Source organism: Portunus trituberculatus, chromosome 44 (genome assembly GCF_017591435.1).
Source record: "Portunus trituberculatus isolate SZX2019 chromosome 44, ASM1759143v1, whole genome shotgun sequence".
Classification (NCBI taxonomy): Eukaryota; Metazoa; Arthropoda; class Malacostraca; order Decapoda; family Portunidae; genus Portunus; species Portunus trituberculatus.
Window position 1 is genome coordinate 5,137,127 of NC_059298.1, and position 25,927 is coordinate 5,163,053.

A 25,927-nucleotide genomic window follows, 5' to 3' on the forward strand; every position below is an offset into this window, starting at 1 on the left:
CCATCTCAACCTTAATGAGCATTCTTAACTTTAATTTCGCCCACTTTGCCCTACCCATCTCTCTCTCTCTCTCTCTCTCTCTCTCTCTCTCTCTCTCTCTCTCTCTCTCTCTCTCTCTCTCTCTCTCTCTCTCTCTCTCTCTCTCTCTCTCTCTCTCTCAAATTACATGCCAAGGCATATAAGTGCAGTTTATCATCTCATTTTGTATTGCATGTCCTCTTCTTCCTCCTTCTCTTCCTCCTTTTTTCATAGCCTTACTTCTCAATCATCTCCTCCTCATCAGACTTTTTATCCCTGCCACCCTCTGTCTCCCTGTCACCTTGCTCCCTTCCTCCGTGCCACTGACTTATCTCCTGCCTCACTCCCTCCCACTGCACACATTCTCTCTCATCCATCTCACTCTTTCGCCGTTTCCCTCCCTTCTCCTTCACCTAGTTCATTGCTACTGTGCGTTATTCTCTCCCTCCCGCTCCTCCCTTTCTCTCCCCCTCTCCCCCCCTTCCGTCGCTGCTTCACCTTCTAACATAACGCGCCTCTTTTCCGGTATGTTTACTGTGGGTTACCTGCCCAGGTGACGTATTTAGCACCGAGGCGGCTGAGAGGAGCCGTTCAGTTCTCACCTACTGCAGGGAGGCTCCAGAAGGCCGCTCCCGCCCGCCCGCCCTCCGCCCCTTCACCACCACTACCACCCACTTCCACCATCACTGCCTTCACCACCTACAGTGTAAAAGCATCCAAGTATCCCCCTCAGCCAACACTAAGCAGCCAAGCATAGTCCTCGTTCAGGCATCCAGTTCTCGTCTCGCCAGCGTCTTGTTTCGCCTGACGGTTTTTCTGCTCATCTGCTTCTTAACCCAAACCGTAGGTGTTGCTATTGTTACTGGCTTGATTTATGTGGTGTTTATGTACTTGTGGTCTAATGTATAGTATTCTGCAGTGATTGGTTAAGTGATTGATTGGATGGTGGTGTAATTTAGTGCGTGTGTGTGTATGTACGTGTGTGTGTCAGTCTGTTTACCTCTCTGTCTATATGTGTATTCCGTCTACCATATTTGTGAGATGATTGGTTGACTGGTTGATGGACTGGCTGATGATGGGATTCCGTGAGTCTATTTGTGTTTGAGTATCCGCTTGTTCATCTGTCTGTCTTTTTTGTCTCTCTGTCGGTCTGTTCCATCTGTCACTTTTCTGTCATTCAGTTGGTCCATCTCTACTTGTCTGTCTGTCTGTCTGTCTGTCTGTCTGTCTGTCTGTCTCTCTCTCTCTCTCTCTCTCTCTCTCTCTCTCTCTCTCTCTCTCTCTCTCTCTCTCTCTTTTGCTTTATTGATTATCCTCTCTCTCTTTTGCTTTATTGATTATCAAACTCATTAACCCCTTCATTACTGGGAAGCATTTTTACCTTGAGTTTTGTGTACTATACACCATTTCACTGATATTAGGAAGGGTCTATGGAGGTCAGAAAATTAATAGCCACAGTCTTCACTATTTCAATCCCCACATGAGTTTCTAAAGCTGTGTAAAATCACCAAATAGTAAGTAGAATGAATACGGAAATGCGTCACAGTACTGAATGGGTTAAGTGCTCAGTCAGAAGGTGTTGGTTACTGACAAGTATGTATATGTATTGGTTAAAATGACGCCGATGTTTAGTAATGCAATTGTGACTAAGATGATGGTGATGATAGCAACTGCAAAATCTACTTAAGCTTCACCCAATTTCACTGACCAGTTTTAATCTTGTTCTTTTCCTTTTTTTTTTTTTTTTCTAGCCTTTCATCTCCTGCTGCTCCTGTTTTTGTTTTCTTTTTTCCTCACTCACTCTTTCTCTCCCATGTCACTTTTCCCTTCTGTCCACTTCACCACTTCTCTTCTTCAACATTCCTCCTGCTCCTCCTCCCCTTCTTCTTCTTCCTCTTCCTCTTCCTCTTCCTCCTCCTCCTTCTCTTACTCTGCCTCTTCCTCTTCTTCTTCTTCTTCTTCCTCTTCCTCTCCCTCCTCCTCCTCCTCTTACTCTGCCTCTTCCTCTTTTCTTCTTCTTCCTCCTCCTCCTCCTCTTCTTCTTCCTCCTCCTCCTCCTCCTCCTCCATCTCCTCCTCCTCCTGCTCCTCTTCCTCTTCCTCTTCCTCTTCCTCCTCCTCCTCCTCCACTCCCCCTATGGCAGCGTCAAGTGGGGGCAGCTGAAGGCGGGTGTTCTTTCGCCCTTGTTTGTTCCTTCCCCTTGTTTGCTCCTCAGCGGATCACTCGCCAGGGGTCAGGAGCGATGTCACACGTGTTTGTTTCCTTGTTCTTCTTTTCCCTCTCTTTGCTCCTCTTCACGATATGAATGCCTCGTTTTTTTTAAGTTTTTTTTTTTTTTTTACTATTGATCTTGTTTTTGAGTTTGTTTGTCTTCAGAGAGATTTAACCTGCAAGTTTCTATTTTTATTGATTTTTTCATCTTTATAAAATAGTTCCATGCCAATTACTGTTCTTTTTTTTTCCACAATTTATGATTTTCGGCGATTCTGCTTTTTCTTCGTCCTATTTCTTCAACTATTTTCTCCTTTTCTTTTTTTTTCATTTTCATCTATTCAAAAATAATATTCTATCCACTTCCCTTTCCGTTTCTTCACAACGTTTTAATTTTCAGCTATTCATCTTGTATCTTTACCCTCTGTGTTCCTTTATTTACAATCTGCTCATTTACTTACTCATCTCTCTCTCCCAATTTCTAAAAAAAAAAAAAGTGTCTTTCAACTTCCTTCCCCGTCCTCTCTACTCATCTTTCTCTCGTCTCCTCATACTCTCTTTCTCCTAAACCTCTCATATTCCCGTTCGTCCTTTCCCGTCCTCTCGCCTCCCCTCTGATGTAGAAGTGATAAGAGAGAGCTCAATAATTGTTACCTGCACCGCGTTTGCTGAATCCAGTGGAAGGACGGGAGGGTTGCTACAAAATCACCTGACAATTTCAGATGCAGTTATCAAGAGATCCCTCCATGGGTTTTCCAGCTGTTTATTCCCAGTAGAACGATTGTGGGAGGTTGTTACAAGTTTGAGTGTTAGGAATTCCAACTACCACGTAATTTGTAACACTAAGGCCTGTATTCTGAAATGCTTTGCTCTCTCACATCACTGCTTTCCAAGGGCTCTAGTTGAAGATACTCGTGTTTTTTAAGGGTATTTTTATGATTCTGGTGATGGATTAGCAACATTTCTACTAGATTAGCAAGATTTCTACTTAATTTGAAAGGAGAAACTGTAATAAAAACTGGGTAGTTGTCTTTGTGGCCTTGGAAAAATGCCGTAGTGAGAGAGGAAGGCATTTCGAAATATAGGCGCAATGCTCAGTCAACAATTTCAGAGCTTATGTTCCTTATGAAAAGTCCTCTCTCTCATGCAATACTTATATAACTTTCGACTTTGCACTTTTGATGATTTTACTTTAGTAGATGTGTGTCTTATCCTTAAACTCTCCCAATTCCTTATAACGGTGGTGTTTGTGCTTTCTATATTCCCTCCTCCTCTTCCTCCTCCTTCTCCTCCTCCTCCTCCTTCTCCTCCTCCTCCTCCTCCTCCTCCTGCTCCTCTTCCTCTTCCTACCTTTATCTCAGTTCTTGCTTCCAACTTCCCTTTATCCTTCCTTTTCCTTTCATGCCTTACTGTTCAAATTCGATAATGATATCGAGAGAAAATTACAGTAGAAAGAGAGAGAGAGAGAGAGAGAGAGAGAGAGAGAGAGAGAGAGAGAGAGAGAGAGAGAGAGAGAGAGAGAGAGAGAGAGAGAGAGAGAGAGAGAGAGAGAGAGAGAGAGAGAGAGAGAGAGAGAGAGAGAGAGAGAGAGAGAGAGAGAGAGAGAGAGAGAGAGAGAGAGAGAGAGGAGAGAAAGAGAAAGAGAGAGACTCCAGCTACCTCTTTACTTCCTTTCCTTGATGCAAATGAACCTTTGAATGAAAAATGCAAATATAAAATAAAGTTTTCTCTCTCTCTCTCTCTCTCTCTCTCTCTCTCTCTCTCTCTCTCTCTCTCTCTCTCTCTCTCTCTCTCTCTCTCTCTTTCTCTCTCTCTCACAATGAATCACTAAAGCGGCTTGTTGGACTGCCCGCAGCATCACTCACTTGCCCACCTCACCAACAGTTCTGGGTCGCTGACTAGATGTGGCGGGAGAGTGTTGGCGCCATGGCAGCCACCTTATGACTCATGGCCTTGCTTGTGCGTTGATACTGCATGAGTACGAACTTATTTTCAATATATACAGGGTAAACTAAATATCCTCTATTGAACTGTATAAGAAAGGCTATTATTTGTTTCATGCCCGACCTTCTTCATCGAGAATTGTACGAATTGTATATGGGTAAGAATTTGTTTACTTTTCTTAGTAATAAAAAGTAAAAGACGTAAATCTCCATCAAATTGTAAAAGGAGGACCATTTATAGTCATCGTATGATTCATGCCTTGCCTTCTGCATTGAAAAAAGAGTATGAATTATATATGGGTATATTGGGTCTATTTTTCACAGTATGGAAGAAAATAAAAAAAATATGTCCATTCTATTGTATTGAATAGGTCAAACGATTACAAAGAAGGATATGATTCATACTCTGCCTTCTGTATTGATTATATGAATACGAACCGATCTGACTTTCACAGCATGAAAGGATGGAAAAACTTAAATATTCATTAAATTCTGTCAAAGAATTAATACTAAAGAAGTATTTTCAAGAAGGGTTACTACAGTTACTATTTGATTCATACCCTACCATGCCACAAAACTGAGCGTCAAAAAATATCGTTGTTTAATGTAGTAACATTAGGATTCATTTTCTACATAGTTTTATACCGCATTGAAATAAACAAACAATTACACAGAGTAAAGGGCTATTTACAAGAAGAGTTACTACAATTTCCATTTGATTCATTTCTTACCATGACAAAACTAAATGTCTAAATTATCGTTCCTTAACGTACTTTCATCAGGTTTTCTTTCCTACAGAGTGTTATGCCACATGAAAATAAACCAAAGATTCAACATAAAGATCTATTACAAACACTACATCTAGTATTTAACAAAAGCAGAGAAATAAACGAGTTCATTTTCGTCGGTTAATTCTCGACACTGGCAAAGGCTTTTATTACTTTACATTCAAACTTTCCCCGTGGCAGAAGGCGGCGGAACAATAAAAGAAGGATAAAATACAAAGAAACTACTTTTCCTCACACGCTTTACCTTTTCAATCACCTCGTTAAAGTTTTTCAATAAACTCTAAAGCATGGTTGCTTCTCGGCTAAGATACAATGCTTCAGTCACACTATTAGAGTCGAGTCAGTATTGGAAAGAAAATATATAGATTAGTATCATAGGCGATGTTGTTTTGTATGTTTTATAAAGGAAGTAGCTCTGTCTTCACCTCATGAGTGCATATTCTATTATTGCGATTTATTTTAAGAATTAACTAATATCTGCATTTCTCTTTTTTCAACTTTCATAATCTCAATTGCCTCAAAAGGCGAACATTAAGGCATCTTCTACTCAAATTCGCAAACTCCTTTCCTCTCTCCCGTTAACTTTTTGTAGCAGCGAACAGAATGAACTTTTCACCACTAACTTACGCATCGTGAGTCACACTCCTTAATAAGTTAAAAGATAAAAAGAAAAAACAAAACAAAACAAAACTCACATAACCCTGAAAAAAAAAACACACCAAAAGCTACTAAAATATGACAAACCATTTTTTTCACGCACACGCTTCATGGCCCCCAAACCATCTCATTAAACTTTTCTTTTCAAGTTCGCAATTCCCAACTAACAACGTAACGGGTCCTTATTTCCGCTGCCCTTTGTTGCCCTTCCTTCGCTCGGCTAGCCTTGGCGTTGGTAACTTCGTGAGGTAGGATTAGTGGAGCTTGGTTTGACTTGGCTTGGTTTGGCTGGCTAGATGGCTGGCGAAGCGAACACCACAGGCGGCTGCTACCACCATCTTCCCACACCATCACGAACGCCAATGTTTTTTTTTTTTCAGCGGTTCAAAACGCCGCGGTGACTGTCAGGCTCTTGGTGTGATAGATCTCTCGCCACGCATGAAATTCCAAGACCCCTACCAACACTAACGTAATTTTTTTTTTATTATTTTTTTTTTAGGGTAGATTCTCTCGGTATGGCTTCATCTGCCTGTCGGTCAGTTTCTCTCTCTCTCTCTCTCTCTCTCTCTCTCTCTCTGCCTAGCAAACTGTTCCTTGTAGTAGTAGTAGTAGTAGTAGTAGTAGTAGTAGTAGTAGTAGTAGTAGTAGTAGTAGTAGTAGTAGTAGTAGTAGTAGTAGTAGTAGTAGTAGTAGAAGTAGTAAATTATCTCTCTCTCTCTCTCTCTCTCTCTCTCTCTCTCTCTCTCTCTCTCTCTCTCTCTCTCTCTCTCTCTCTCTCTCTCTCTCTCTTTTCTGGTTAGCAAACTGTTCCTTGTAGTAGTAGTAGTAGTAGTAGTTTCAGCAAATACACTCATGAATATTACAGTGTTTCCTATAGTATCTTCTCTTCTTATGTATTCATGTATATAACTATTCTCTCTCCTCTCTTTTCCAGGCCATGGATGAGGAACAGATTGCCAGTGAGTATAGTACAACACCATGGTTCTCCTTGTTCCTTGTCAAATAGATGCCCATGAGATCAAGAGGATGTGCCTTTAATACCTTCCGCTGCACTGAGGGAGATGACACAAGCATACATGTAGTTATTTTACCTCCCTGCGTCATCTAATCTCAGCGACGCGTATTAAAGGCATTGTTCCTTTAGTCTCTAGAGGTGTGCATGATTTTTTTTTTTTTTTTTTTTTTTTTGATGGTATGAGTGGTGGTTTCAAGCGGTGATTGGAACAGCAATGGTGTGTTAACTTAGGTCACAGTTTTTAAGTCCCTCATGTTTCCTTTCCCACCTGCATGATGCTATGGTTTGTATTCTTAAACGCCTTGTTCTCTCTCATAAGTAATGTTTGCAGAGGCCACAAGATTTAGCTGGTTTTTCATGGATTTTTCTTTTTTCAACTTAGGGTTCAGTTCTCTAATTTGAAATCATAGGAACACCTTTGAGAAATCAAACATAATTCTCCTGTTTCTGTTTTTAATTATCTACAAATAGATTTCCAAAATGTTTAAGAATATTTGCCACGGTGGGATGTGGTTAGATCTATGGTCCTAATGGTAGTGGCGAATACCTTTCCTGTAGATGTGTTAGTTCAAATGTAGCGGAGGAATGAAAGCAATGCGGCAGTGAGCGTCTGGCGGTGTGGTATTCCCGCTGGCACCAAGCGGCCGATGCCCTCTGGTGGCGAGTTTTCCTTCCTGCATGCCGATTTTATTTCCCTGTGACATAACGCACCTGTGCTGATAAACTATATTTTAAAACATTGATTTTTGTTGAGAAAAACTGAAGCGTCTGCGTGTCCCACCTTCAATATTCAAGTTTAACTTTTTGTTATAATATAGTTTAAATGATTTACTAAGAAGAAAGATATGAAGAAAAATGCTAAAATGCTTTATTGAGCATTTCAAGAGTTAGATCAATTATTATCCTTCCGTATATATATATATATATATATATATATATATATATATATATATATATATATATATATATATATATATATATATATATATATATATATATCATGTTATATTTTTAATAGATATACTATCGAATTCTATAACCTGATACGAGACAACTACCTTCAAAATTGATTCTCGTTAGTTGAATTTTCTCGACCTGACCATCGGACCAGGTGCGTAATAAATTTGAGTTCTTAAGTTTCAATAACAGTTTACGAGTCACGCCTACCAGACACTTCCTTGCCACTACTGCCACCTTATAGTTTGTATACGTATAGTATCTCAGGGATCCACACTGCCTATTCCAGCTCGTGTGTGTGTGTCTACCTGCCTGATAATTAGCAACTACAGGAGGGGTTCAACAAGGTACCTCAGCTATCTTTCACCTTAGGACTGACTGACTGATTGACTGCTTCTGGCACCGCAACAATGTTCACAGCGCTGTCTTCACCTCTGATTAACCGCCACCACGTTCGCTGCACATTTCTGGCACCGCAACAATGTTCACAGCGCTGTCTTCACCTCTGATTAACCGCCACCACGTTCGCTGCACATTGCTAAAGTGACTCAACGAAGAAGTCCTGAACGTAAGAAAATCCACCTCTTAAAATCTCTAAAATGTCTCTCAAAGTATCAGTAAAATTAAATGACTCAGAATACGATGACTGAAAAAAAAACAGGAATAATAGAAGCAACAAAGGGAGATTATGAAGACGAACATGAAGAAGACCATCATTCTACTCTGCCATGCGAAAATGAAAAGTTTATGAAGAAAACGAAGATAACAAACATTCTCATTCTACTTTACGGAGACGAGAGGCTGAAGACGACGAAAACGAACTATAAAATCAAGAACACCCTCGTTTTACTCTGCCCATGCCAGAATAAGCCAAAAGAAAAAAAAAACGAAGAACAAGAATAAGAAGACTCCTGTACTTCACCACCCATGCGAGGATGAGAGAGAAGCTTAAAAAGTAAACAAAGAAGTAGAGAAGAGACACTTGTCCTACTCTTTCCTCTGCTCTAGACTGTGGCAGTGGTGAGGCATACGTCACATCCCTCACAAAAAAAAAAAAAAAAAGCAATGCCAAATAATAAATAGCTTACGCAAATGGGACAAAACACATGACCGATTTCACGCCAACGAGGAGAGTGCATATTATTTTTTGTGAATACACCAAGGTCACTTCTACCTCGTGTGTGTGTGTGGGGGAATGAGGCGAGTAGCGCAAGGATGATGATGATGGGTGATAATGAAGAACACAAATAACAGTTGGAATAAAAAAAATACAAGAACACAAAATCGTTAATTGGTATTTATAACATCCTAACCACGAATATCCAAGAAGAAATATACCAATAAGAAAAAGAACAAAAATACAAGGAATAAAAAAAAGGAAAACACTAGAACAACATCCTAGAAACAAAAAAGTTGCAATCCACAAACTTCATCCTAGACACCAAGAGACACAACACGACCGGCATGAACAAAAGCCAACAAATTAGTCCTTCTGACACTGACGGCCCGACCATGAGTTTCCATCACCACTGTATGGCCTACCAAGCTGTGCACACAGAGATGGACAGCCTTACAACAACCATACCAAGATACAAACAGGGGATCAAGAGCTTTCCTGTTCCTCCCGACCCAATTACAAAGGGTTCAACTCAAATGGACAACTACGCAGGAGGCTGATTGAGAGAGGGAGGGACACGTGAGTATATATAGTAGAACTGCTTCATCAGCTTGCCTATCCTTCAGTTTGCCTCTTACCCTCTTATTATTTTGTTTTGCTCTTCATTACCACTGCGTGATCTGCCTTGTTCCTTAAGTTTATCTATTGGTATGCTTGGTTTTGTTTGGTATGTTTGTGGTTTTCTGGTTTAGTTATATTATAATTATTATCATTATCTTTATTATTATTTCTGCTACTTATACCATATTTGCTGATGTTATTATCATCATAACTGTTATTAATGGTGTTACTATTTTTTTTTCACTTTTATTTCATACTTATTAATCTCAATTTCTTTTATCATTATATTACTAGATTGATTTTTTTTTCTTTAATTCATTTCCATCTCAGTTACTTTTATCGTTGCACATTTACTTCCCTTCCATTCCCAATCCATGATTTTAATACAACACACCATTAAAACTCTGATCAATCCAGTTTCATCTTTTTGGTTGTCTTCATTACTTTCTTGCCTTCATTCTTTTCTCTACTTTCAACTCGGTGGTTTTTGTTGCCTTCGGTACTTATTCCTTTCCTTCCTCCATTCATTCATTCATTTCCCTTTCTTCTACTTCTCTCTTTTCTTTCTTCCTTCCTTTTAAGCTCTGAACACACACACACACACACACACACACACACACACACACACACACACACACACACACACACACACACACACACACACACACACACACACACACACTCTCTCTCTCTCTCTCTCTCTCTCTCTCTCTCTCTGTGTGTGTGTGTGTGTGTGTGTGTGTGTGTGTCTCTCTCTCTCTCTCTCTCTCTGTGTGTGTGTGTGTGTGTGTGTGTGTGTGTGTGTGTGTGTGTGTGTGTGTGTGTGTACAAAACAGAAAAAAAATAAAAATAGGAGTCATTGCGTGCAACGAGCCATATGAGCTCCTTACACCTCACGCCACACAATCTGATCCCTTGACATCTTAATCTGATCCCCTTTAATCTTGAAGACACAAAAAGGAGAAGAAAATTGAAACGAAAAGGTTGATGAGAGAGAGAGAGAGAGAGAGAGAGAGAGAGAGAGAGAGAGAGAGAGAGAGAGAGAGAGAGAGAGAGAGAGAGAGAGAGAGAGATAAAGGTCATAGAGTCGGTTTGAAAGATGGACGGATGAACGAGTATGGACAAGAAAGAAAAAAAAAAAGAGAGAGAGAAAGAGAGAAGGAGAGAAAGGGAGGGAGGGAGAACGGGAGGAAGCAAGGGAGGGCGTGTGCCAACTCCTCAACATTCCAACGTCACTCTAAAAATACATTCTGACCATAACATTATTTTTTAGTCAGAAATACAACACCCGAGAGAGAGAGAGAGAGAGAGAGAGAGAGAGAGAGAGAGAGAGAGAGAGAGAGAGAGAAGCGAGTGTGTCTAAATGAAAGATGTGACGATTTTATTGACAGTAAAGTGACAAATAGTAATAATAGGAATTAGAAATAGACGGTTTATCTACAGAAACGACCATAAAGTTATAAAGAAAAAGAAAAAGCAGGTTTGAAATCACAAAATGTAAAAAAAAAATCCAAAGGTGAATTATAATTTCTTATTGATACATTATTGGAACTGTTGGCATTGCTCTGTCTGTCTGTCTGTCTGTCTGTCTCTTTTCTTGTGCTTTTTCCATTCCTATACTTAATTATTTGTTATTATTTGTTTTTTCTAGTCAATATTTCATCTCTGTCTCTACTATCTTTCTTTTAAACTCGATAAGTTTGTCTGTCCGTCTGTGTGGACCATCTGTCTGTCAGTTCATGTATCTATTCTTGTTAGTCTATTGTCCGTCTATTTTTACGTTCCTCCCTTTCCACCTGTCCGTCTATCTTTGGCTTCACATTTTTTTTATATTCATGCTCATGTCTGTCTGTCTGTTTGTCGTGCTCCTTGGCTGGCTGCCTGTCTCTGTTTCTGTCTCTCTTTCTGGTTGCCCCTATCTGTGCGTGTCTTTCCCTTCATAATGTCTCTATAGCTGTCTGAAATCTGTTTTTTTTCTTTTTTTTATTATTTTTTTTTCTTCTTTATTGTTTATGTTTTTTTGTGACCATCTTTCTGTCTACACGTTTGAATTCCTGTTTGTATGATTCTCTCTCTCTCTCTCTCTCTCTCTCTCTCTCTCTCTCTCTCTCTCTCTCTCTCTCTCTCATTATTGTATCCTCCTCTAATTTTAAGCTTTACGTTTCTATTTATTTATTTACTCAAACCTCACCGGTCAATTTACAGAGGTGCGAAAAATTACTAATTAGTTAATCTGATTTCACTGTCAAAAGTTTTTTTTTTTTCATCCTTTGCTGCTTCCGCTCTTGCTATTCCGTTAACAGTGTGATATGTAAATGTATGAAAGTTATTTTTTTCATGAATATGATTACCGGTCTGTCTGTCTCTCTCTCTCTCTCTCTCTCTCTCTCTCTCTCTCTCTCTCTCTCTCTCTCTCTCTCTCTCTCTCTCATCCCGACATTGGTTTTAACCCTTACTCATATTCCCTTCCTTTCTACCTCTCTCCTATTTTTACATTCCTCTTCTCCCATTTCCCTGATCTCCTTCCTTTAATTCTCCTACATAAAATCCTTTCGTCATCACCTCGTCTCCTCAACTTCCTTATCAACTTTCTTTAACACACATCCTTCCTGCTCCACACTCTTCAAAAACGTTCATAACCTTCGTCTAACGCGTCTTCTCTCCTGCTCCTCCCGCCGGCAGCCATGAAGAAGGTGTTTCAGATGTTCGACCAGGGCAAGACGGGCTTCGTGGAGTGCAGCAAGTTCGTCAATATCTTGAACACACTTGGCCAGGCCTTTGACGAGGATGAGCTCAAGAACAGGATTGCAGAAAATGACCCGAACAGTAAGTAGAAATTGCTTATTGTAAGGTTTGCTTTCTGAAACGGTTTAATCTCTCTCTCTCTCTCTCTCTCTCTCTCTCTCTCTCTCTCTCTCTCTCTCTCTCTCTCTCTCTCTCTCTCTCTCTGCAGAGGATAATTGGACGTTCTCAAGAGTGTTTTGCCTAGCGAATATTGTATAAATCTTGTCAATTTGCTAATACAGCCATAAAAAAAATATGCTTGGCCCTTCAGTACCACGACGCGTTTCCATACTTATTCTGGTTACTATTTGGTGATTTTATACAGCTTCAGAAACTTATGTGGGGGATTAAAATAGTGAAGACTGGGACCATTAATCTTCTGACCCCCATAGACCTTTGCTAATGTTAATACAATGGTCTAATGGTACACAAATCATAAAAAAAAAAATAATAAATAAATAAAAAAAATCAAGGTAAAAATGTGTCCCGGTATTGAGGGGGTTAAAAAGTCGTGAAAATTCAACTATAAAGAGGTTCTTGAGAATAGTCGAGATGCAGGCCAAGTGGTTTAGATGGTCCTAAAAGGACCCAAGCATTGAGTGAGTGTCTTTCTGTACTATTACTTTAGAACACAAGGTGAGCTCTGAGAATTCTGTAGATCTACACGTGGTGGTTTCTATACAAATTGCCATGTAAAGAAAACACTCGTACCCAACTAATATTCATATCTATACAAGAATCTAGACATTCTTTAATTTACTTTCTATACACCGCTACCAATATAAAACATGCAGATAACGCCAAGAGTCTATATACGCGTCTGCAAAGGAGGAGGAGGAGGAAGAGGAAGAGGAAGAGGAAGAGGAAGAGGAAGAGGAAGAGGAGGAGGAGGAGGAGGAGAGGAGAAGAAAGGAAGGCGTGATCTATCGTTCTGATCAAGGCTGACAGGATGTACATATTTTCAAACGTAGGGAGTCTGAAACATTCCAGTCGTCAGTTAACTTGTGACACAAGAACACAGAAAAAAAGAGGAACGCTGCAAGAAACTGACAAGCCTACACATGGGCAGTCCCTGTATGGGCACAGCTACTTCATTCCATCTAATTTCTCCATCCGCAAATCGGCAAAATTTCCCTATTGACTCAGCACTATCAACATAATTTTGAAGTCCGTTCCATTCACCAACCGCTCTGTTAGAGAACCAATTCCTCCACATTTCTTTTCTAAACCTACATTTCTCAAGCTTAAGTCCATTATTTCTGGTTCTATCCTGGTTACTGATCCTAAGAACTTGCTCATGTCCCCCTTGTTGTAACCTAAATACTTCTATCAGGTCCACTCTTACCCTGCGTCTCGCTAAGGATATCCAAACTTATTTTCTTCAATCTCGCTTTGTAGGGAATATCTCTCATCCCCTGTAACCTTTTAGTCATCCTCTTTTGCACCGATTTTAATAGACCTATAAGCTTCCTATAACGAGGATATAGGTCTATTATCATGGGGGACAACGGCGAGCAACATAACTAACAATGCTTCCAGTATGCATCCTTTCAGTAGAGCTTATATAGTTCTTTAAAAAATAGCACCACCACCACCATCACCATCACCACCATCGCAACCAACACAGGGTGGATGATTTTTCAAGTACAGCATATTTCACTCTTACAATATCACCACCATTAGCACACACCTACCCACCCACACAGAAACATGCACACCACAGATCAAAATTAATATAACAAAATATGTAGCCAGAGAGAGAGAGAGAGAGAGAGAGAGAGAGAGAGAGAGAGAGAGAGAGAGAGAGAGAGAGAGAGAGAGAGAGAGAGAGAGAGAGAGAGAGAGAGAGAGAGAGAGGAGAGAAAACAGCACACTAGAAAAATAAATCCGAGAACACACAAAACAAATCCATTGCAAATTTTCCTCTTCTCTTTCATTCAACAGAAGAAGGGAAGGTGGATTTTGAAAAGTTCTGTGCCATCGTAATGCCCTTCCTGGAGGAGGACGACGACGAGGCCATGCACGAGGAGCTCAAGGAGGCCTTCAGACTGTACGACAAGGGCGGTAAGTGTCTTAGTGTGTGCCTCAGGCGGGGGGCTTGAATTGGAGGCGGGCGAGGGCGAGGGCTGAAAGGGACAAGAGCCTGAGGGAGGTTCGAGGGAAGAAAAGTTAAGAGAAAAAGCAAAAGAAAAAGCATCTGTAAGGGAAGGAGCTGAGGAAAAGAATGGGGCAGGAGAAAGGGAAAGGGAAGCTTAAAAGATGAATTATTATTTGTAGAAGGTTCGAAGAAAGAGAGAGAGAGAGAGAGAGAGAGAGAGAGAGAGAGAGAGAGAGAGAGAGAGAGAGAGAGAGAGAGAGAGAGAGAGAGAGAGAGAGAGAGAGAGAGAGAGATTGTAAAAGTATGAATGGAGCAGAAAGTGACTATGGATGAGGAGAAGAGTTGGTGAAAGGTTCAACGGAAGATTGGAAGAGGTAGTCTGTGGAGGAAGAGGTGAAGAAGAGGAAAAGCAGATTAAGCGAAAAAGGAGATAGAATTAGAGAGAAAGGAACGAAAGGAGAATTTAGAGATGCAAAAGAGAACGAGTAGGAGATGGAGGAGAAAGTAAGTTGGAAGGAGAGGAGAAGGATGACCAAAGGAGCAAACAGGAGAGATTAAGATATTGAGGACTCTAGCCTTTAATTTTCAGACCTCCATAGATCCGTCCTAATGTCAATAAAATCGTCTAATCGTACACAAATCTCAAGGTAGAAATGTGTCCCAGTACTGAAGGGGTTAAGTCAATCACTCAAGCAGTTAGTCAGTCCTCCTCCTCAACCGGTCCACTGGCTCTCCTGCAGGCGATGGCTACATCACCACGCAGACATTGAAAGAGATTCTGAGAGAGCTAGACAACAAGCTCTCGGAGGAAGACCTGGATGGCATCATTGACGAGATCGACGAGGACGGTTCCGGGACAGTCGACTTCGATGGTGAGTAAAAGGCCTAGTTTCACAGTCTCGTCCTATTCCTTTGCTTTGTTTCGCTACGGATCGTTTTGAACATATTTCTGCTGCCTTTAATTTCTCAATCTATGTTTTTTTTTTTTTATATATATTTTCATTGTTTTTACTTTGTAAGATTTTTCAGCTTAAGATCTACTACTACTATTACTAGTACTACTACTACTACTACTACTACTACTAATGTTAATAATGATAATATGGTTATCATTATCCATTGTTATTATTATCTCTTATTATTATTTTTGTTACTGTTGTTGTTATTATTATTATCATTATCATTATTATTGTTATCATCATAACAATTATAGTTACTATTATGCTCATTATTGTTAAAATCACGCATATGCATTTTCTATGACCGATGTGTTTTTCCCTTTCACAGAATTCATGGAGATGATGACGGGAGAGTGAAAAGGAGAGCTGAACCTCATTTCCTCGTCTCTCTCTCTCTCTCTCTCTCTCTCTCTCTCTCTCTCTCTCTCTCTCTCTCTCTCTCTCTCTCTCTCTCATTTTAGTTTCATTTAATTTCTCTGAATTTCTTTTATATAATTTGGTCTTGTTTTTTTTTTTCCTCTAATGCTTCACCTTTTTCCCTCAATGCTCTTGCTTCCATTTTTTATTGATTTTTTTTTTTTACTTTCTACACTGCGCAATATTCAACGTCTCTTTTACTTTTCCTTTTATCATTATTGACATGCTTGCATAAGTTTTTTTTTTGTTTTGTTATTACTTTGTCATGCTTTTTTTCTTTCTTGCTTTGGCTTCACTCTGCCCACCTTTCTCCATTCCATCTACAAGTCTTTACCTATAAGGCTTTGAGTATACATAATTTGTAATTCATGTACGTAATGTATTTTTTGCCTGTATCTTAATATCCTGCTGTTAACTGTCAGTGTATGTAAATGATGTTCAACTTTTTTGCAAGTGTAACTAAACTTTTCCTTCACCTCAACAATTATCATGTATTTGGTTTCTTCTGTAATAAGGAACGTTTCACTCAAGACACTCCCGCGCTTCCTCCCAAATGCTGCATATCAAAATAAGACAAAACCAAACTTTAAAAAATACAAAAAAAAAAAAAAAAACAAGATCACGTCTACTTCATAAATTTTCTTCAGGAACCAGATGTGTGTGTCACTTCATCCTGCATGGTAAAGTTAAGATACGTAGCGGTGGGTCGTGATGATGAGGCGCTTAACCTCTTCAGTATTGAAGACGCATTTTTACCTTGATTTTTAGATGTGATTAGACCATTTTAGTTTCATCAGGAAGAGTCTATAGAGGTCAGAAGATTAATGGGCACAGTCTTCACTATTTTAATCCTCCACAAAAGTTTCTGAAGCTGTATAAAATCACCAAATAGTAACCAAAATGAATATGATAACGCGTCCTGGTACTGGAGAGATTAAGGAATCGTCACACTCTATAACATTTTTTTGTCAACTCCAGTTACCGCCGATTTCTCTCTCTTTCCGTCTGCATCGTTAAACGGAAATTATAGTCTTTAAAGAGAAAGGTTGCCATTAGCTTTTGTTGTCAAATCAAATTCTTTGTTTATAGTATAAATATATCCTAAGATATCATTAATGTTAAAAGAAAACCATAACTGAATAAATATTTTTACATGTCCTTGCATTTAATGTGGTTTGTATGATTCGATCGATAGACGTTTACACTTTCGGAGGATCTGTCCTTCTATTCTCCTGCACGCTGCACATCACCCCGACACACACCCTGCCTCGTTTGTCTCGTCTACGATCAACCAAACTTGTACTAAAGTGTAGAAGAGGGACTGCCTGTGTATCAACGGAATTACACTCGTGGAGAATTGGGATCCCGAGCTGGCTGGGTTCCTGGCCTCACAGTAAAAGTTGCCAGTTATGCATTTATGTTGCAAAGTTGCTACATTGGACTAGCAAGAATACAACAACACTGAACGGGAGAGATTAACAAACAACAACTAAGAGAGAGAGAGAGAGAGAGAGAGAGAGAGAGAGAGAGAGAGAGAGAGAGAGAGAGAGAGAGAGAGAGAGAGAGAGAGAGAGAGAGAGAGAGAGAGAGAGAGAGAGAGAGAGAGAGAGAGAGAGAGAGAGAGAGCCATGTTTGTTTCCTGTTGACGAAAGTGTAAGCGAACGGCAGGGTGTGTGTCGGGGTAAGCTTAAAAAATAACCATTTTCAGATAGTATGAGCCTTAAAGAGCATTATTTTGCCCTGTGGTCCTTTGATGCAATGAAAAGATAACCACTCAACGAGACATAACCTTCACCAGTCAGTCGTTTGGATCCGTCACCTAACTTCAAATCAGCTTGGAAAAAAAAAAAATCTTCTCTTCTGCCTGCAACAGCGACAAATCAGTGTATTTTTAACATTTGCTAAAAAAAAAAAAAAAAATGGTGAGATTGATAATGCATGCTTTATGACGAAACAGGGAAAATTGACATCAACAACAATAATACTTTCTCTAGAATAGTTTTGGAGATCTTCATTCCTTTTAATCTTTTCGGAAGCGATAATAAAATGTAGCAAATCCTTTTATCCACACATTCTTTTTCTTTGTTCTCTGTCTACTCCACATGCAAAGAGTAACAATAAGAACCGTTATATCTAAAATCCAGTAATCTTATAATTGAGAGCGGGAAAGCATACAAACACACACATAACACCAACATGTCTTTGTTTTTACCAAGATAACCCTTCAGTACCATGACGCGTTTCCTTTTCATTCAGTTTGCTGTTGGGTGATTTCATACAGCTTCAGAAACTTAGGTGGGGGATTAAAATAGTGAAGACTGTGGCCATTAACCTTCTGACCTCCATAGAACTTTCCTAATGTCAATGAAATAATCTAATCGTACACAAATCTCAAGGTAAAAATGCGTCCTAGTACTGAAGGGGTTAATAACATATCTTGGCCTTGCGAGAGTCCGCCGACAAGCCAGGTCCTGCGGGCGTCATAACGGAACCAGTGACCAGTCAGTTACTGCGGGAAATAACGGTACCTGAGGAATCAACGCTGGACGACCCCATATTAGTGCAGCGACCTGCAAATGAATAATATTGCCAACTCCACTACAAATGTAACATCAAAATAATTTCAAGAAACATAATATTGTCAAAATAGAGAAAGAAAATAAGTAACTGAACTATTACAATTACCGTTTTTTATTCAGCTATTATTGCAAGGTGTAAGAAATTAACAAGAACATAAAGAAACGCAAAAGGCAAAGGAAAGAGTGTGTGCAACTGTATGTAAGGTACGTAAGTAAGCAAGTACACAAATAAACACAGATAGAAAAAATAGTAATGAAACTGGAGAAGCACAAAGAAACAACACACAGTAGAAGAGATTTTCGATATTGCACGATGCTGTATCCGCGATAGATAAACAAAGAAGCACAGAGAAAGAAGAGAGCAGCATAGATAATGGGCCTTACGAAGCGGTTTCCATGAACAAGTACACAAACAATACACAAAGGAATAGCAGACCATAGTGGAGGTGTTGATTTTATGAGACTGTTCAATTGAGCAGAAATACAAAGGAACAATAAAGCGAGAACACGTACAGCATGGTTGTTGGTTTCACACACGCGTCCATGTCAATCTTCGCGCATAATTTGTGTCTGAGACGAACTTATGACGTGAAAACAGCTAAATACGTATTACTGTAATCATTTTTCTCATCACCACTGCCACAACCTCAACACTACCCAGAGGAGGAGGAGGAGGATAAAAGTAGAAGGAAGAGAAGAAGCGAGAATGGCTGGAAGGAAATAAGGACTTGACATGTTCTCTCTCGCTCTCTCTCATGTTCTAACAGATGTTGCTTCGTGGAGCATAAAATTTAGCGCGACTTATTTTCTTCTCATTAATTTCTCTCTTTCTTTCGTTGAAGTTTTCCAGAGCTACTTATCTCTATTCTTTTTCTTTCTTTTATACTTTATTTTAACTTTTCTTAGCTTCTACATTTCTTATATTATTTTCTTAGTTTCTTATTATAATGTACGTATAACTGTATGCCCACTCATTTTATTTTCTAAGTTCCATTTCTCGCATCTTTCTACTTTTCTTTTATCTATTTTTTAAACTCAGTTTTTTTTTTAGTTTCATTACGCTTTTTTTTCTCTGTTCCTGTCTCTCTCTCTCTCTCTCTCTCTCTCTCTCTCTCTCTCTCTCTCTCTCTCTCTCTCTCTCTCTCTCTCTCTCTCTCTCTCTCCTTTCTCATTTCCTTCTTTCTTGTTCTTTTATCATTTCATCTTTTCTATAATGCGCTTTCCATTTTTCTCTCTCCTTTCTTTGCCAACAATAAAGTTATTTCAACTTATTTCCAATCTGGTTCCTTATTTTCTTTTCTCAAATATTCCACAACAGCGCATTCCCATTTCTTTTTTCCTTTTTCTTCCTTTCTTTCTTTCTATTACAACTTTTCCACACGGCCGGATCCTCTTCCTCTTCTTCCTCTTCCTCTTCCTCTTCCTCCTCCTCCTCCTCCTCCTCCTCCAACACCAACACGACCACGCTTCTGATCCCCTACTTCTTCCATTTCACAATTTCCTAAAACCTGAAGTCTTGTATACAACAAATAGAGACAGAAATGTGGGAAGAATGAAAGCAGATCACGGGCAAGTATTAACCCTTTCAGCACTATGCCGCGTTTTCATATTCATTCTGGTTATAATTTGGCGATTTTACACAGCTTCAGAAATTTACTTAGGGATTAAAATGGTAAGGATTCTAGCTATTAACCTTCTGACCACCATAGACCCATTCTAATGCAAATAAAATCGTCTAATCATACTAAAAAATCATGGTAAAAATGCGTCTCATTACTGATAGCGTAAAAATCGTGAAATGCAGAGACACTTGTACATAACTAAATATCGGGATGAGAAACAGCAAGAAAACGCGAGAAACACACGAGTTTAAAGTAGGTGGATGAAGGCGAATGAATGACCGACCACGTTTAAACCTTTCAACAGTAGCTTTTCAGTCTTTTTTTTCTCCTGCACAACAAAAGAAGACTGGCCCAAGAATACAAAGGAAACTTGAGAGGAATAGAAAAGGACAGAGCACGTTGGTTCTAAATTGTGTAGGAAGCTTTGGAATCTCTCCCGGCACATGTGTTGAAATGGCCCTTTAAGGAAGACGTGGAGGAGTGAAAGAGCAAATGAGGAGGAGATAAAGGATGACTAATGTTACTCTAGGCATTATCTGCTAAAAGTAAGTTCGGGTCATCCCCCCCCCCTCTCTCTCTCTCTCTCTCTCTCTCTCTCTCTCTCTCTCAGGTCCCAACACACAAACTCCCGACTAAAATGTTCATACCGTCCCTCGTGAAACAGCGAAGGAAAAAGGAAGGGAGATTCCTGCGTTTAAAGACTTTGGGAGCTCCATAAATAAAAAAACACAAAAAAGATGGGAATAAATGAAGGGAAGTGCTACTGCAACAACAACAACTACTACTGTTACTACTAGTACTACTACTATCTTAGTAAGTCCTGTTTTATCCTGCTATTACGAGGAGAACAACGTTTTCCTTGTGGTATTTCTAGATCAGTAAATACTACTACTATTACTACTACTATCACTAGTACTCCTACCACTACAACTATTACTACTACCATTATTACTACGATTACCACTACTACTATTACCACCACTACGACTATTACTAATACTATTACTACCATCACTACTACTACTACTACTACTACCATCACTACTACTATATTTCAACCAGACTCCCAAAAAATATTCTTACCACTTTCCTCGTTAAGGAAAGGAGTAAAAGAGAAAATAAAGAGACGGATATTACTGTTATACTTTTACTGCCAGAAGTGTTGCAATATTTTCCTCGTAAAGGAGTAAAACAGAGGAAATAAAACAAGACACACCGTCCCGCCACCCAGCCACCCTCAAGTATTTATGGCGAGAGAGAAAACATACTCGAGGCTTCTATGACGAGCCCCGGGTGACCTCGTTTCTCGCCTGCCTCGTCAAAATTGTGTTGTAAATTAATAAAACAAACATCGCAAGAAGGAAGTAGACCGACATTTTATAGCTTTAAATGAAGAGTGGATAAATTCATAAGTGACGAAAATAATGACGATAATGGTTATTCTAATAATCACTGGTATGTTTTTGTAAGTGTCTCGTACAGACAAACTGGCTTTTTGCAGTCCTATTAACGATTTTATTTGAGTAACCACAAATTATGAAGATCAGAAGATTAATGGCCAGAGTCTTCACTGTTTTAGTCCCCACATAAGTATCTGAAGCTGTATAAAAATCACTAAATAGCAAGCAAAATAACTATGGAAACGCGTCATGGTACTGAAGAGATTAATGTATTACGAATTTTTTTTTTTTTTCATCTCTGCAAATTATGTGTAAGCCAGTCTCAATCCCTTGTGTTGATAGGTACCAAACGCCGGTCCTTCGGAAATCTAAATGCAGTGTATTAAGAAAACTTGTACAGAATCGTGAAGCCACAATGACAATATTAAGTATACCCACGGCTAAAATACAAAAAATGGAACTAAATGCGAGGCTGAAATATAAAGGAACAGAAATACGAAGGCAAAATATAAAAGAAACCACGAAATAAATAACCAGACACGTAAAGCAAGACATTAAAACAAAGAAATAATGAAAAAAATAATCGGAGAGAGAGAGAGAGAGAGAGAGAGAGAGAGAGAGAGAGAGAGAGATCCACCTTACATCTACTACCCACTCTTATTAGTTACTCATCCATCCAACCACACACAAACACACCTACGCCTCCCCCCCTTCTCTCTCTCTCTCTCTCTCTCTCTCTCTCTCTCTCTCTCTCTCTCTCTCCAGCTGTAATTTCCACGAATCTTTCCTTGCACCACGTTCTCTTCCCATGTCATTCATCTGCCTAACATATTTGCAGCTCTGACTCGGTGTGATGCAGCAGCGAGGCGCCAGCTCTCCTGCACATGTCTCTCCTCACTGCCACTAAGGAGGTCCCTGGCACTGACACGAAGGGCTGATACAAGAAGTGGTAAGCTGTTATCTTCCTTTGACTCAGACGCACGTGGTGGGGGTAAGATGGGTACTGTGTGTGTGTGTGTGTGTGTGTGTGTGTAATTCACTGTTTGATCTGCTGCAGTCTATGACGAGACAGCCAGACGTTATCCTACGGTGTGTGTGTGTGTGTGTGTGTGTGTGTGTGTGTGTGTGTGTGTGTTGGAGATAAGTACGCACTTACGATTTAGCTTTCTAATTACTTTTTTTCTCTTTTTTTTTTAGCAGCAAAGCAATGACGTGTTTTTTTTTCCTTTTCTTTTGTTCGTCTTTCATTTACTTATACATTCCTTTATTTACTTCTTCATTTTTCATACTTATTAGTCAGTTCTATGAATCTATTGGCTTTTCAAAGAACTAACGTCAAAATAATAAAGGCGCCGGATTATCATGTTATTCCATCCACAAATGTAGTATTCATCGTATTCTTACTACTTTATCATCACCAGTAGCACCAGTTGCCTCTGTACGATTCCAATGCACCATCAGAAAGTCTCACACGATACTCCTCTCTTGACTGTCTGCATGCTCCTATCTCCCAATGCAGAGTTTACCCTTTACCCATTCACTTAAATTCTGTTCCGACACATACGTACACTCTCTCTCTCTCTCTCTCTCTCTCTCTCTCTCTCTCTCTCTCTCTCTCTCTCTCTCTCTCTCTCTCTTCTCTTCTCTCTCTCTCTCTCTCTCTCTCTCTGTCTGTCTCAATCTGAAATAAAGCACATTCGTGGTTTTGCATTTCCGAGGTGGGAGCGGCAAGAGGACGAGAGAGGAGGCAGGAGGCTAACGAAGGGAGAGAGCAAGGGAGGGGAAAAAACGGAAAAAATGGTTACGAGTTACTTAAAAAATACCTTCCACATTTTTCATAAGACTGGTATATATATATATATATATATATATATATATATATATATATATATATATATATATATATATATATATATATATATATATATAAATGCACGTCGGATGTGAAAATGTCGTTTGTTGTGCAATTGTATGTTTCTGTGTGTTACTTGTCCTATTTAACTTTTTAATATATTTCTCTCTCTCTCTCTCTCTCTCTCTCTCTCTCTCTCTCTCTCTCTCTCTCTCTCTCTCTCTCTCTCTCATGATATTAAATATTTAACATCTCTTTTGCAAGGTTGTGTTGAATTGTAGTAGTCCCCGTGAGAACATCATGCTCTCTACAAACCTCCTCCCGAAAAGTAAGAAAACGAGCATTTATAAGGGTGTCTATGTTACTCTTGATTAATTCAATGATCCTAACTGTGTATGCTATCAGTAACCACGTGATCTCGTGATGCACAATCTACATAACAGCAATTATAAGCTAAGTGATAGTCGCAACAAGGATCTAAGTATTTAAATTATTAATTTTTATCTTCTGTTACATATTTAATCTAGTATTTTCCACTGGTTTCTACAGGAAGTAATGTTTTCTCTACAGTCTACATGATTCCCAAAAGGGTCGAACAAATATTATTTTTACAGACAAGATACAGTGACGCCGAAACAGTGCATAGATGATACGCACAAGACGGAAGTATGAGCTTGTAGTGTTGTCGTAATACACCAATAGTGGTCGATTCCAGGATCGTCGTAGTAAAGATGAATTAAAAGGTTGAGTTGCATTTCTAAAGAAGAAAGTGGTAACAAAGGGAAGGCATTGGGGAACACGATATAAACAGACAATCAGTAACACAAGGAAGATGCTGGATAACAAGATATCAACAGAGAGAGAGAGAGAGAGAGAGAGAGAGAGAGAGAGAGAGAGAGAGAGAGAGAGAGAGAGAGAGAGAGAGAGAGAGAGAGAGAGAATGTGTAATTCACCTCGGTCGTCTGCTGGTCACCCAGCCAGTCTTCCCCATTACGGAGCGAGCTCAGAGCTCATAGACCGATCTTCGGGTAGGACTGAGACCACAACACACTCCACACACCGAGAAAGCGAGGCCACAACCCCTCGAGTTACATCCCGTACCTATTTACTGCTAGGTGAACAGGGGCTCCACATTAAGAGGCTTGCCCATTTTCCTCGCCGCGCCGGGATTCGAACCCGCCCCTCTCGATTGTGAGTCGAGCGTGCACTACACTACGAGGTGTGTGTGTGTGTGTGTGTGTGTGTGTGTGTGTGTGTGTGTGTGTGTGTGTGTGTGTGTGTGTGTGTGTGTGTGTGTGTGTGTGTGTGTGTGTGTGTGTGTCCTTGGCATTTGTACATGCGAATAAAAAGGCAAGAAAGTCACGCATTTTGAGAGGTAACGACCTATCCGAAAAGTTAGTGACTACGCATTCCCTCAGAAGTCAAAGTAATGCAACAGTCAAGGATCCTGCCACGCTCATTTCCCTTACCAACGTGCTTCTGATACTCGTAAAATTTTACCACGAAAATAATTTTTAATTTCTTTCCATTTTGAAGAGAGAATGATAGCTAGAAAGCCACCAGAATTTTACCATGGAAAATATCTACACTCGTCTTTATCTAAGCTTTACCAGTGAAACTTGACCGATACTATACCTTATGAATTATTGAAACTCGGCAAAAACATAGCCCATAAAACATTAATAACTTCACAATGGAAAAAATAAAGTTATTTGTCCACAAGTGTTAATTAGGAAAATGGATAGGGAATAAGTAAGATAAGGAGTAAAGTTGCTAATTGTAGTGCAATTAGCTAAACACATTAATAAATCAATGAATTCTTCCATTACCTTAGACACCAAGACCACAATAAAGTTACGAGGCGAAAAGATACGTATGCCGAGAAAGTGATGCTTCTGATCGTCCGGGGAAAGTTTTTATTTGGTTCCGAGACTTCTTCAAAAGTTTCTTAATTCAAACTTAACAATTCCCGAGTTCAAAGAGGATAAGACTGAATTGAGATGGTAGAATCTTTCAACCTGTCATCATAGCATCTTCTTAGTTCATTCCTGTTGGTCATGGTGAGTGTAAATGTGTGTGTGTGTGTGTGTGTGTGTGTGTGTGTGTGTGTGTGTGTGTGTGTGTGTGTGTGTGTGTGTGTGTGTGTGTGTGTGTGTGTGTGTGTGTGTGTGTGTGTGTGTGTGTGTGTGTGTGTGTGTGCTCATACCCATGTGCGCGTGTGCGACCAGCTCCTCACGTTCTAATAAAGTTTTTCCCTCACGACCCCAACAGAACATTACTATTAACAGTTACTCATCTCTCGTACCTACATGCCAATATGACAACTCACACACACACACACACACACACACACACACACACACACACACATCACATGGCATCTCGGCTGCAGCCAAGATAGCTTTGGCGAGATGATCCGAGCTCCTGAATGTATATAGGTGAGGGAGCCGGAGATCATTCTCTCTCTCTCTCTCTCTCTCTCTCTCTCTCTCTCTCTCTCTCTCTCTCTCAGCACATCACGAAATTCCACGAAAGGCTTAGAAGGAACCTGAGAGTTAGAGTTAAAATGTTAAAATAGATTGAATATGTTGTTTGTAATGTCACAAAGTAAGAGTAAAATATTGAGATGTGTGTGTGTGTGTGTGTGTGTGTGTGTGTGTGTGTGTGTGTGTGTGTGTGTGTGTGTGTGTGTGTGTGTGTGTGTGTGTGTGTGTGTGTGTGTGTGTGTGTGTGTGTGTGTGTGTGTGTGTGTGTGTGTGTGTGTGTGTGTGTGTGTGTGTGTGTGTGTGTGTGTGTGTGTGTGTGTGTGTGTGTGTGTGTGTGTGTGTGTGTGTGTCCACTGAGGAACCACGAGACCCTGACAAACATTTTACCTTCACACGATGACTC

The 25,927-nt window shown here is 39.8% G+C and overlaps 1 protein-coding gene and 1 long non-coding RNA gene across 6 annotated transcripts in view; one reads left to right on the forward strand and one right to left on the reverse strand.

The window, feature by feature from the left end:
• Positions 1-635: 635 nt before the first annotated feature.
• LOC123518603 (troponin C, isotype gamma-like) lies at positions 636-16,238 on the forward strand. 4 transcript variants are annotated; one of them, XM_045279500.1, is made up of 7 exons: positions 636-861; positions 5,998-6,086; positions 6,552-6,576; positions 12,010-12,153; positions 14,056-14,175; positions 14,950-15,081; positions 15,497-16,238. In XM_045279500.1, exons 3-7 carry the CDS (start codon positions 6,555-6,557, stop codon positions 15,523-15,525), a joined length of 447 nt encoding a protein of 148 aa, XP_045135435.1. In that variant the 5' UTR covers positions 636-861; positions 5,998-6,086; positions 6,552-6,554; the 3' UTR covers positions 15,526-16,238. The 4 variants fall into 4 exon arrangements, with proteins under 4 accessions (XP_045135435.1, XP_045135436.1, XP_045135437.1 ...); XM_045279501.1 differs by lacking the exon at positions 5,998-6,086 and adding an exon at positions 7,879-9,285; XM_045279502.1 differs by lacking the exon at positions 5,998-6,086 and adding an exon at positions 7,962-9,285.
• A 1,479-nt stretch (positions 16,239-17,717) lies between these two features.
• LOC123518604 overlaps positions 17,718-25,927 on the reverse strand; it is a 34,252-nt gene continuing 26,042 nt past the window's right edge. For both annotated transcript variants that reach the window (XR_006678834.1, XR_006678835.1), the window contains one exon: positions 17,718-18,155. This is a non-coding gene — a long non-coding RNA (uncharacterized LOC123518604). The remainder of the gene's footprint in view (positions 18,156-25,927) is intronic.

Bases quoted from the DNA above. Each gene is read 5' to 3' on its own strand.
- LOC123518603 (XM_045279500.1), top strand. From the start codon at position 6,555: ATGGATGAGGAACAGATTGCCA. The intron at 6,577-12,009 runs GTGAGTATAGTA...TCCCGCCGGCAG, and splicing joins GGATGAGGAACAGATTGCCA to CCATGAAGAAGGTGTTTCAG. The intron at 15,082-15,496 runs GTGAGTAAAAGG...TCCCTTTCACAG, and splicing joins CGGGACAGTCGACTTCGATG to AATTCATGGAGATGATGACG.